The following is a 12103-nucleotide window of genomic DNA, read 5'->3' as shown; positions in this document are numbered from 1 at the left end:
ACCTTTATGGTTTAATTACAGAAAACACCCTTGAACTTGTCCAATCACGTGATTGTAATGAAGGGCTTTGTCATTCCAGTTTTCATTACAATCTCAGAGTCTACCACAATCTTGATAACCATATCCTCAATTCGAACATTCAGACCCTCTTCAATCAAAGCTCCAATCGAGATCAAGTCATTCCTCAATGAAGGTACATATCTCACATCATATAACTCCCTAACAGCCTCGTCAAACATCTTGATGCGAATTCTTCCTATCCCAAGGATTTGGCATGCACGGTTATCAGCCACGTACACCATACCACTATCCAGCTTCTTAAAACTGAAGAACCATTTCCTTCTAGGGCACACATGATAGGTCACACCACTATCCAACCTCCATTCAGATTCCTTCGAATAGCTATCTGTAGGACTGATAGAAAGCGAATAAATAGAAAATTCAGAAATATTACCATCCGATATAACAATGTTTGCTTCTGATAATTGTTGCTTTCATTTTTCCTTCTGCTTATTCTCCATCCATTCGTTGAGCTTTGGGCAGTCTTTCTTCCAATGACCAGTCTTCTTGCACCAAACATACTGATCTTTTCCAATTGTAGGATGTCTTACTCTAGACTGTGACATCTAATTCTTCCGATTTGGACCCTTCCCTCTTGCGGCCAACGCCTCTGCTACTGGCTCAACTGAAGCCTCCTTATCCTTCTTTCGAAGCTGATAATTCACAAGTAAAGCAGTCACCTCACTATACGAAAGAGATGTCTTCCCATTAATCAGAGTAAGAACGAATGTCTCATATTCCTCGTCGGTCAAGGAACTCAATAATAGCAACGCCTTGTCCTTATCTTCAATCATGACATCCACATTCGTCAAATCCGCAAGAAGTTTTGTGTAGGTGTTCATGTGATCGCTAATTGAGGTTCCCTTCTTCAACTGAAAATGATAAAGTCTCCTCTTTAAATACAAACTGTTCTCAACACTCTTTGTCAGATACTTGCTTTCGAGAATCTCCCAAATCTTCTTCGCAGAAGTCTCATTCATCACATCATATTTTAGATCTCGAGTCAAACAAGACCTAATCACACCACACGCCGTTCGATTCATCTTCTTCCAAACCTTCTCTTCAATATCATTTGGCTTGCCATATAACTTTAAGGTATTCTCTAAATTTTTAGTGTTCAGCGTATCCAAAACCTCACATCTCTATAATCCAAAGTTGTTTGTGCCATTAAATTTTTTCACATCTATCTTCATAGAGTAGATATTCAAATTCTGAATGGTCTTCACGCCAGAAACACCACACGAAGCACCTTCTTTCCCCCAACATCTTTCTTAACGCACCAACGAACGAAAAATAGATCCAAAACTAAAAAGATAGAGTCTTTACCAAAAGATCTCACCTTTATCACCAAACAAAGCCTTAGACGAGTTTTCAAATTGATCTACTCCTTTAACCAAAACAGAAAATCTTAGATCTGAATCTGGGCTCTGATACCACTTGTTGTGCGCAGCGAAAATTTCGGCAGAGTTTTTGGTACATAATAAGAGAGAAAGATCGTAATAATAATTTTCGTCTCACCAAGGAAATAAGAATATGAAGCGAATATCTCAACAAAGTGAGATATCATCTCTTCCTCTCATCAGTTCTAGGACTGACCTGTCGAGGGAACCTAATAAACTATTACAATTGTTACAAATAGCAAATCACACAAGTTTTACGTTGTTCGACAAATTGTCTACGTCCACGGGGCAAGGAGAGGGGGGGGTCTACTATTAGAGTGAGAGAATACAAATAGGGTTTACAATCACACAACCTAAACCCTCAAACAATCTCTCAAATCCCTCACACAAATATCTCTCTCAAAAGGATGCCGCCAAAAAACTCGTCGAGAAGCCTCTGCCAATTTCTCTTCTTCAGCCGAAAAAAAAACTTCAGCCGACTTTTCCTTCTGCATGCACGCCCTCTTTACACCCCCAACCTAGGTTAAGCTATAAAAACAATATTTATAGCTTCAATAGACTATCGGGTGGGCCATCTCAAAAAATAAAACCGCTAGACTATCGGGTGATCTCTTCACGCGTTCGTTGAGAACGTGGTTTGCTTCATGGTGGCCCCCACATCCCACTTCGTTCACAATAGGTATATTAGGCATGTGTATATTGTGTGTGTATTTGTAGATACCTTGCACTTTATTGTCATGTTTTATTGGCTGAACTTATACATTTTCCTTTTTTTTTCTTGACTCCTTAGTTTTTGTTGCTCTTTCTCTATGCCCAATTTGCGTTGGCTATATTTCATTAACTATTACATCAGTCTCATTTATTTCCTGAATTTCTATTGGTAGTTTTAGGCAGGAGCATGTATGATTTGTCCTGTAGTGTTTTCTATGTTGACAAACCAGATGGAGTTAGTTGTGTATAGCGGATATAAATGATAACATTTCCATGGCTCTTTTGTAGCATAATTACTTGGATATCAGTCTCATGAGGGGAGCAGTCCAGTAAATAATTGGATATCCCCATGAGGGGAGAAGTCCCTTGTTGTGATGTTACCAGGTGGGAGTTTTTGTTGCGCTATTTCTATAGGTTTGATTGCAAGTCTGAAAAAAATCAAATTATGGAAAGCTTTTGTTATTATTCAGTACTAACAATAACTTAATTTCTACTGTAAGTTGTAATTATTATTATTATTATTATTTTGTGCTTTGTCAATAAAATCAGGAATCTATATATCATAAATAATAAAAAATAATGAGTCAATTGCGTTTGGGTTGTCATTGATTTTGTGTGTTCACCCTTTGTGTAGATCTTCTCAACTCATATAGACAACTCACACTTGTATATGGATCGCTGCTGATCCAAGTTTATAGGCTGTACGAGGAAGTGCCAGGTTTCACTGGCATTTGATATTTTATATCATTTTGATCCCGGAATTTCGACAAGGGTTTCCAATACTAGAGCTTTCCTGCTGCAAAATGGTGTGGATTTTGTTTTATACTGCATTTTCTTTTCTTGTTTCAGTAGATTTATAACATGTTGTCATTAGTGCTTCTCTGCAATTAATTTTTTCTGCTCTGTAAAAGGTCCTCTTATAATGGTCAGTGATATTTTCTTCTGCAACCATTTTCATCGTGGAAACTCCATCTAGATTGATTTTCTTGAATTTTCTATTTTGTACTTCTCTTCTAAAAGCTTGGGCTCTTGTGTACTTGATATGAAATCACCTAATACTGTCTATAAACAAACTACAAGCTTCTTTTAACCTTCTATTGTTATTGTAGCCATCTCTAGAATATCCTCATTCTTAAGATTTTAACTGCCTATTCTCCTAAAAAGATAAGTTGCCTGCATCATCGAATCATGCATTCCCTGGTCATGCCATTTCAACCTTAGCGCTTCTCATTTTCAAATCCAGTCCAGACTTTCGAAATAGATAATAACGGATTACATAATTCTTACACTGCACATTTATGCCACAGATTCTCCAAGTATTTGAACCTTCAATGCAACATGAAGATAAGGTATATCCCTGAGCCATGTGTCAGTCATTGTCCTGATTCTGATTGATCTCCCATGCTCCTTGACGGTCTAATACTCATGTCGCTTATTGCACGTCAGATATTACCATCATACTTAAACATTAGATACGCCAATTAGAGCAGTTGGAAAATTCAAAATATATGATCCATAAAAGATCTCACAAGAGCTACATCTTATCGGCTTTTATTCTAAACGCAGGTCCAGTACGAAGCTGCAACTACCGTTTCCGAACATCTTTAGATAGCAACACACCCTCATCCTGTTACTCTGGCTCATAACATTCTTTTTGTCATATTTTCACCTATGAAAAGCCTTCACCATCACCAAAGAGTTCCCACTTGGACCACAAGGGCATATGCGGTACCGGGTGAGGTTTCACAATAGAAGGATGGTTTTAGACTTTTGAGTTTTAGTTTTCATCTGTCGTTTACCCAACTGTTTAGTCTTTTGTCGGGATAAATGGTTTAGATTTTAAGATTCTCATTCGGTTCAACGAATAGTGTTCTAAATTTTAATGATCTACAAAACTATCTGATCAAATTTTTTTGTATGACGTTAACCGTTACTTATGGCGCCAAATTTCTGCTCTTGGTTACTGAAAAGACTTATTAAGAAGCCTGATACCGAATTTGGCAGATAATGGAGATGGAGTACGCTAGCAGGTCCGTTATTAGTCCATATGAAGCGAAAGAGGATTCAGATTGATTTCATCTCTTCTTCTTTCTTGTGAAATGCCCTGTATCTTAAATGGAGACCTTAGAAGACTGGATTATACTATCATGACCTGCAACTTCGTAAATAAATTTCATACGGCCTGGAAATTTTGTGTTAAATGATTCCAACTCTGAGTATTCAATCTTTTTGACTGCATAACCTTCTCAAGTCACACAGGAAACTCATACACGTACTAAGAGGTGCTACTTTTTTATCCTGAAGACTGAACAAGGGGCTTCTGAAACTAGGGTTTCTCTGCTGCACGAAGGTATGAAACTAGTTTTGTACTACATTAATTATAGTTCTTATAGTGCAGCTTATTCTGTTCTGTAAAAGTCATATCCCCTAATGCTCAATGATGGTTTCTTTTGTATGTACCCTCAGCATGGGACTGGTATCGATATCGTTTTCCTTGGAATGCTCTGTGGTTGCCTCAAATACTCAAATCCATATTTCTTTAGGAGTTCCTTTTTAATTTGGTTTATTTTGATCAAGATTCCTACTTACATTAGACTTTGCACAACCAATCATATTAGAGGTTTATTTCTACTTGGACTCTTGTTGGGTTTTAGAACATGTGGACTTCTATTCCTATTACAACTCTTATTCCTTAGACAACAACGAGTTGGGATCTTCAAGGCTACATAAGAACAGTCTTTCAAGCCAATTAGATTCATCAATCTTCAGAGCACCAATCAAGAAGAGAGAGTTCTTTTGTGAAGCCTATTTGATATTCTTCTTTTTTGTTCCTTTTATTTAGAGAGATTGTACATGGATTTTTGGGGTGTTATTTGGGATTGAGAGATCCACTTTGTATTCCTCACAATTAGTAAAGCTTTTCTCCTCCTTCGCCCGTGGACGTAGGTTACAAGCCGAACCACGTATATCTTTGTATTCGTGTGTTCTTGATATTTTTTGTGCTTACGTGTGATTGATATTAGCTTATCCTGGGGAGTTTGTCGTTGTTAGGCGCCTAATGAAGCCAAGCACCAACCCACCCAGCAGCCAATGTTGAAAAGGAAAAAAGAAAACAAAATGGTGGGGCTCACTGCTACAGTAAAATATTGATATTTTATTGTGCATAGTGTTTTTTAAAAAACTATAAATAGGGCTCCAAATCCTTAAGGAAATCTCATCCCAGAAACTTCTTCTTATATAGAAGTGTGTGAGAGAAAAAATAGAGAGAGTATCTTCTTAAAAAGAGAGATTGTAACTCCAGAGTTTTCTCCTCATAGTGAATTCTTCTATCCTTGCCCGTGGACGTAGGCAATCAAGTGCCGAACCACGTAAATCTGTGTGTCCAACATTTTATCTTTATTTTTGCTCTACTATTGCTGCGACCCTGCTCTATTGGGCCCCGGGTTTGTCCTAACAAGTGGTATCAGAGCCAACTTAGGGTACTTGTATATATCTACTTATCGTATGCTCTGTGGCTGCCACCAAAGGTGGATCCTCCACATCAGAAAATAAGTTAGGTTATCACTTACCCTTTGGAGGTGACGGGTACTATTCACGAGTACGGTACTGTTCATAAATACGATACTATTCATAAGTATAGTACTATTCACAGATACGGTTACTGTTCATAAATACAGTACTATTTACGTGAAATAGTAAGAAGTTACTATTCGTGGTAGAAGCAATGGCGGCGAAGTTCAAGATTGAGAAATTCGACGGGAGTAATTTCTCACTGTGGAAGTTGAAGATAAAGGCTATCTTGAGAAAAGATAATTGCCTGGCGGCCATTGGTGCAAGGCCGGACGACATCACAGATGATAAGAAGTGGGATGAGATGGACGAAAATGCTATTGCAAATCTCCATCTGGCATTAGCAGACGGGGTGCTGTCAAGCATAGAGGAGAAGAAGACAGCAAATGAGATCTGAGATACTCTAACAAAGCTATATGAGGCGAAATCCATGCACAATAAAATCTTCTTAAAAAAGAGACTTTACACTCTGAGGATGGCGGAATCTACATCGATGACCGACCACATCAACACCCTAAACACACTGTTCTCCCAACTCACAACGTTGGGATATACAGTTGGTGCGAATGAACGTGCAGAACTTCTACTTCAGAGTCTACCTGACTCGTATGATCAACTCATCATCAACCTGACGAACAACGTCCTCACAGACAATCTAGTCTTCGACGATGTTGCAGCCGCTGTTCTGGAGGAAGAAAATCGGCGCAAGAACAAGGAAGACAGGCAGACTAGTTCGCAGCAAGCGGAGGCCTTGTCGGTGACGAGAGGAAGATCAACAGAACGTGGCTCCAGTGGGAGTCATGCCCATGGTAGATCGAAATCACGAAGTAAGAATAATATCAAATGCTACAACTGTGGCAAAAGAGGGCACGTCAAATCGGAGTGTTGGCACAACAAGAAGAGTGGAGATAAAAAGTCTTCAGAGCTATCAACATCTCAAGGATGCGTTGTCACCACGTCAGAGGATGGTGAAATTCTATTCAGTGGAGCAACCACTATTGATGAAGGTAGAAAGAAGTTTGCTGATGTCTGGCTTCTAGATTCAGCAGCCTCTTGGCACATGACCTCTCGGAGAGATTGGTTTCACAAATATGAACCTATCTCAGGAGGATCTGTATTCATGGGGAATGATCATGCCTTAGAGATTTGTGGTATTGGTACTATCAAAATCAAAATGTTTGATGGTATAATACGCACCATTCAAGATGTGCGACATGTGAAGGGCTTGAAGAAGAATCTATTGTCTTTGGGACAATTAGATGAGCTCGGGTGCAAGACTCATATAGAAAATGGAGTCATGAAGATTGTTAGAGGGGCGCTTGTGGTGATAAAAGGAGAAAAGATAGCTGCAAATCTGTACATGCTCAAGGGAGAGACTCTGCAGGAAGCTGATTCATGTGTGGCATCAACCAGCCGTGGAGAAGAACAAACCATGATGTGGCATCGCAAGCTAGGCCACATGTCAGAACGAGGCTTGAAGGTTCTCTCCGATCAGAAACTGCTTCCTGGACTTAATTCGGTAGCTCTTCCATTTTGCGAGCATTGTGTTACAAGCAAGCAGCATCGACTGAAGTTCAACACATCGAGTTCTAGAAGCAAGGCTATTCTGGAACTGGTTCATTCTGATGTATGGCAAGCACCAGTTACATCCTTAGGAGGAGCAAAGTACTTTGTGTCCTTTATTGATGATTACTCCAGGAGATGTTGGGTGTATCCTATCAAGAAGAAGGCGGATGTGTTCTCAGTCTTTAAAGCCTACAAAGCGCGGGTCGAGCTTGAATCTGAGAAGAAGATCAAGTGCTTGAGGTCAGATAATGGAGGAGAATACACAGACGGTGAATTCCTAGCATTCTGCAAGCATGAAGGCATCAAAAGACAATTCAGTACGACTTATACTCCTCAACAAAATGGAGTGGCGGAGTAGATGAACAGAACTCTGTTGGAAAGAACAAGAGCTATGTTGGCAACTGTAAATCTGAAAAAAGTCTTTTGGGCGGAAGCAGTAAAAACCGCCTGTTATGTGGTGAATCGATCTCCATCAACTGCAATACAATTGAAGACGCCGATGGAGATGTGGACTGGCAAGCCAGTTGATTATTCCAACCTCCATATATTTGGAAGTCCAGTGTACGTAATGTACAATGCCCAAGAAATTACAAAGCTGGATTCAAAATCCAGAAAATGCATATTCTTGGGGTATGCTGATGGAGTAAAGGGGTATCGCCTGTGGGATCCCACTACCCGCAAGGTTATCATCAGCAGAGATGTTATCTTTGTAGAGAACCAACTACAAAGTGAAGAGAAAGAAAGCAGTTCGAGGAAGGACTCAGAGACTGTAGCTGTTCAGGTAGAAGATAATCCGAATTCTTCTGAAGCAACACCGGAGCATGATGTACAAGAACCAGTCGAGGCCGAGGCTCTAGAAGTTCGAAGGTCAACTCGTGAGAGAAGACCACCGACTTGGCACTCGGAGTATATTACGGAGAGTAATGTTGCATACTGTCTTCTAACAGAAGATGGAGAGCCATCAATTTTTGATGAAGCTATAAATGGCACAGATGCATCTTTGTGGATGGCAGCAATGCAGGAAGAAATTGAAGCTTTCCATAAGAACAAGACTTGGGAACTTGTGTCACTGCCACAAGGAAGAAAGACCATTGGAAACAAATGGGTCTACAAGATCAAGCGAAATGGTGATGATCTAGTGGAGCGATATCGTGCTAGATTGGTGGTAAAAGGATATGCTCAGAAAGAAGGTATTGATTTTAATGAAATATTTTCTCCTGTAGTGCAACTAACAATAGTCCGAATAGTCCTGGCTATGAGCGCTATATTTGACTTACATCTAGAGCAGCTAGATGTGAAAAAAGTATTTCTTCATGGAGATCTTGAAGAAGAAATTTACATGCTCCAACCAGAAGGTTTTGAAGAAAAAGAAAAAGAGAACTTGGTTTGCAGATTGAACAAATCTCTGTACGGTCTAAAGCAGGCGCCGAGGTGTTGGTATAAGAGATTTGATTCATTCATCATGAGCCTTGGATACAACAGACTTAATTCAGACCCTTGTGCATATTTTAAGAGGTTTTGTGAAAATAACTTTGTTATCTTATTGTTGTATGTTGACGACATGTTGGTTGCAGGCCCCAACAAAGATTGCATCAAAGAATTAAAGGCTCAGTTGGCTAGGAAATTTGAAATGAAGGATTTAGGATCTGCAAACAAGATTCTAGGGATGCAAATTTACCGAGACAGAATTAATAGGAAGATTTGGCTTTCTCAGAAGAACTATTTGAAAAAAATCTTGCGACGCTTTAACATGCAAGATTGTAAGTCAATTTCTACCCCACTTCCTGTTAATTTCAAGTTATCCTCCAGTATGAGTCCTAGCAGTGAAGAAGAGAGGATGGAGATGTCTCGAGTGCCGTATGCATCAGCAGTGGGAAGCTTAATGTTCGCGATGATTTGTACAAGACCAGACATTGCACAAGCAGTGGGAGTGGTTAGTCGATACATGGCGAATCCTGGTAAAGAGCATTGGAATGCTGTAAAGAGCTGGGTTTCAAAACTGCAGTCAGTTGTGGCTACTTCAACAACAGAAGCAGAGTATGTAGCAGCTACACAAGCTAGTAAAGAAGCGATGTGGTTGAAGATGGTGCTGGAGGAACTCGGCTATGAACAAAAGAAGATATCTTTATTTTGTGACAGTCAGAGTGCTTTGCATTTAGTGCTTTGCATTTGGCAAGAAATCCAGCCTTTCATTCAAAGACCAAGCACATTCGAGTTCAGTATCACTTCGTTCGTGAGAAAGTGGAAGAAGGAACAGTGGATATGCAGAAAATTCACACCAAGGACAACCTAGCAGATTTTTTGACAAAAGCAGTCCATACCGACAAATTTACTTGGTGTCGATCCTCTTGTGGTCTGTCAGAGACGTAAGCAACATGAAGATGGCAAGATAGAAAGAATGGTGTGAAGATATGATTGATATTCAATCAAATCTTCAAGTGGGAGATTGTTAGGCGCCTAATGAAGCCAAGCACCAACCCACCCAGCAGCCAATGTTGAAAAGGAAAAAGAAAACAAAATGGTGGGGCTCACTGCTACAGTAAAATATTAATATTTTATTGTGCATAGTGTTTTTCAAAAAACTATAAATAGGGCTCCAAATCCTTAAGGAAATCTCATCCCAGAAACTTCTTCTTATATAGAAGTGTGTGAGAGAAAAAATAGAGAGAGTATCTTCTTAGAAAGAGAAATTGTAACTCCAGAGTTTTCTCCTCATAGTGAATTCTTCTATCCTTGCCCGTGGAGGTAGGCAATCAAGTGCCGAACCACGTAAATCTGTGTGTCCAACATTTTATCTCTACTTTTGTTCTACTATTGCTGCGACCCTGCTCTATTGGGCCCCGGATTTGTCCCAACAGTCGTAACATGCTCTATTGAGCACTTGATATGAAATCACCTGGTGCTGGATAGAAATGACATGCTCTCAATGATTTTTCATTTATTAAGCTTTGATTATTACTCTAGCTTTCGCTTGTTCCGTCACCTCCATGGGAGCCCCCTAGCCTCTAGATTCTTATCGCTCTTAAGATTATAATCTTTTTGTTCCCATAAACTTTCCATCCTCAGGATAAGGTATGTGAATCATGAATCGTACCTTCTTTGGTCATGCCATTTCAATCATAGCTTCTAAAGCAACTCCAATCCACATTCTGAGAGTAGATAGTAACTCAGACATGGAGATCAGATTTTACCCCAGAGCCACCCATGTCACCGTCCTGATTTTCTTGGATCTTCTACATTCTTTCATTGAAGGTCTCATACTCTCGTCCGTTATGTCACACGTCGTTATAACTGTCATACGCAAACATTAGACATTAGATCGACATGCCAATGAAATTAGTAGATTCATGAAAGATCACTAGAGCCTTCAGTCGGACCATCTACATCTTTAGGAGAAATTTTCAAAATAGACCTCTTTAGAAGCTTATTTTCAAAAAACGACCCCTTTTGAAACCATTTGCCACTTTCGACCCAGTTTCCTGATTGAAACCTGAAACTGGATCGAAAGTGGCAAATAGCTTCAAAAGGGGTCGTTTTTTGAAAATAAGCTTCTAAAGGGGTCTGTTTTGAAAATTTCTCCACATCTTTATTAGCCAGAGATTTGCTTTTCATAAAATAGGGATGATAAATAATTTAAAAGGGAAGGTGGTTACTGGTTAGGTGACCTAAATCTCAGGAAAACAAGGCAGTGGATTGGGATTGTCGTTGAGGACTAACAGGCAAAAAAAATATAAATCTACTTCTCATGAAGAAGACAGCTGCTTTGTCTTTCGTTAAAACAAAGGAGCAAGGGCTCGTTTTCTGGATGGTTAAGTCTGTGAAGGCTTTAGAGAGGACTCCAAAACTTTTAGTTATAAAACTACTGCTATTTCCATCAAAAGAATTAAAAAAATAAAACTACTGTTATGGATTGCTTGATGACATATTTAGACTGTTGGCCATATTTGGACTAGGGACTTGTTTTGTCCTGAGATTAATTTAACTCATTATAGTCTTGAGATATAATAAGCTAGGAGACTATATTCTATATATAGTGCGATAGATTTTTAATGATTTGTTTGGTTTGATTTGGTATTAATACAACTAATACCTATGTTAAGTTTAGAAATTTGTCATTAGAAAGAGGTATAGGGTTAGGATCCGACAGTGAAAAAAGGGGAGAGGACAGACGTATGGAGCTCGATCATTTCCCAAGTGAACGAAAAGGAAAACCAGCTGAAATTAAACAACAACGGGAGGAAAAGTGGGGGGAAAAAAGAAAATTAACAAGACGAGAAAAATGAAATTCATTGCGAGAAACCACCACCGAGACGTCAAAACTTTAAACATCAAATTAATTTGGGCAGCGAAAAATAAAAACTTTATTAAGACTTAGCGTTTGCAGACATGGGCACGTTAAATGTGTCCTCTCCCGCTCACTCTCTTGCTCGTCGCACGCACACGTACACCCCCTGGTCTTCTCTCTTGTCTTCACTTTCAACCCTCGAATCCCTCTGAAGTACAATCACACTTGACAATAACAGCACTCAATTTCAACTTTTTTTTAAAGAAAACAGACACAAACGCCTCAGCTACTCAATACAATTATTAAGTACGTAGCAGGGCAGCTCACTGTGGACTAAATTGGCTAAATTTCGACGACTAGCACTCAGGGTAGAGCGAGTGGTCCCTGCTCGAGTCACTGCAATAGTCATAGACCATATGGTTGTTTTGGGCCCATCTCATGGCTGCGTACTGCTGTGGGCTTAGGCCCGGCCCGTAAGGCGAGGCCTGCAGCGGCCTGCAGCTGGCCGGCG

At 39.7% G+C, this 12103-nt stretch overlaps 1 protein-coding gene across 1 annotated transcript in view; it reads right to left on the bottom strand.

Annotated features, from left to right (window-relative positions):
• Positions 11626-12103, bottom strand: part of LOC109837205 (probable xyloglucan endotransglucosylase/hydrolase protein 32) — a 4800-nt gene continuing 4322 nt past the window's right edge. Inside the window, 1 exon segment of the mRNA XM_020405341.1 lies at positions 11626-12103. This exon segment is cut by the window's right edge and continues 125 nt beyond it. Coding sequence (XP_020260930.1) covers positions 11949-12103 — 155 coding nt within the window. The 3' untranslated portion in view covers positions 11626-11948.

The sequence above is a fragment of the Asparagus officinalis genome, chromosome 4, assembly GCF_001876935.1.
Source record: "Asparagus officinalis chromosome 4, Aspof.V1, whole genome shotgun sequence".
Lineage (NCBI taxonomy): Eukaryota > Viridiplantae > Streptophyta > Magnoliopsida > Asparagales > Asparagaceae > Asparagus > Asparagus officinalis.
The sequence above is the reverse complement of the archived record's forward strand: the minus strand, read 5'-3'. Positions and strand labels throughout refer to the sequence as shown.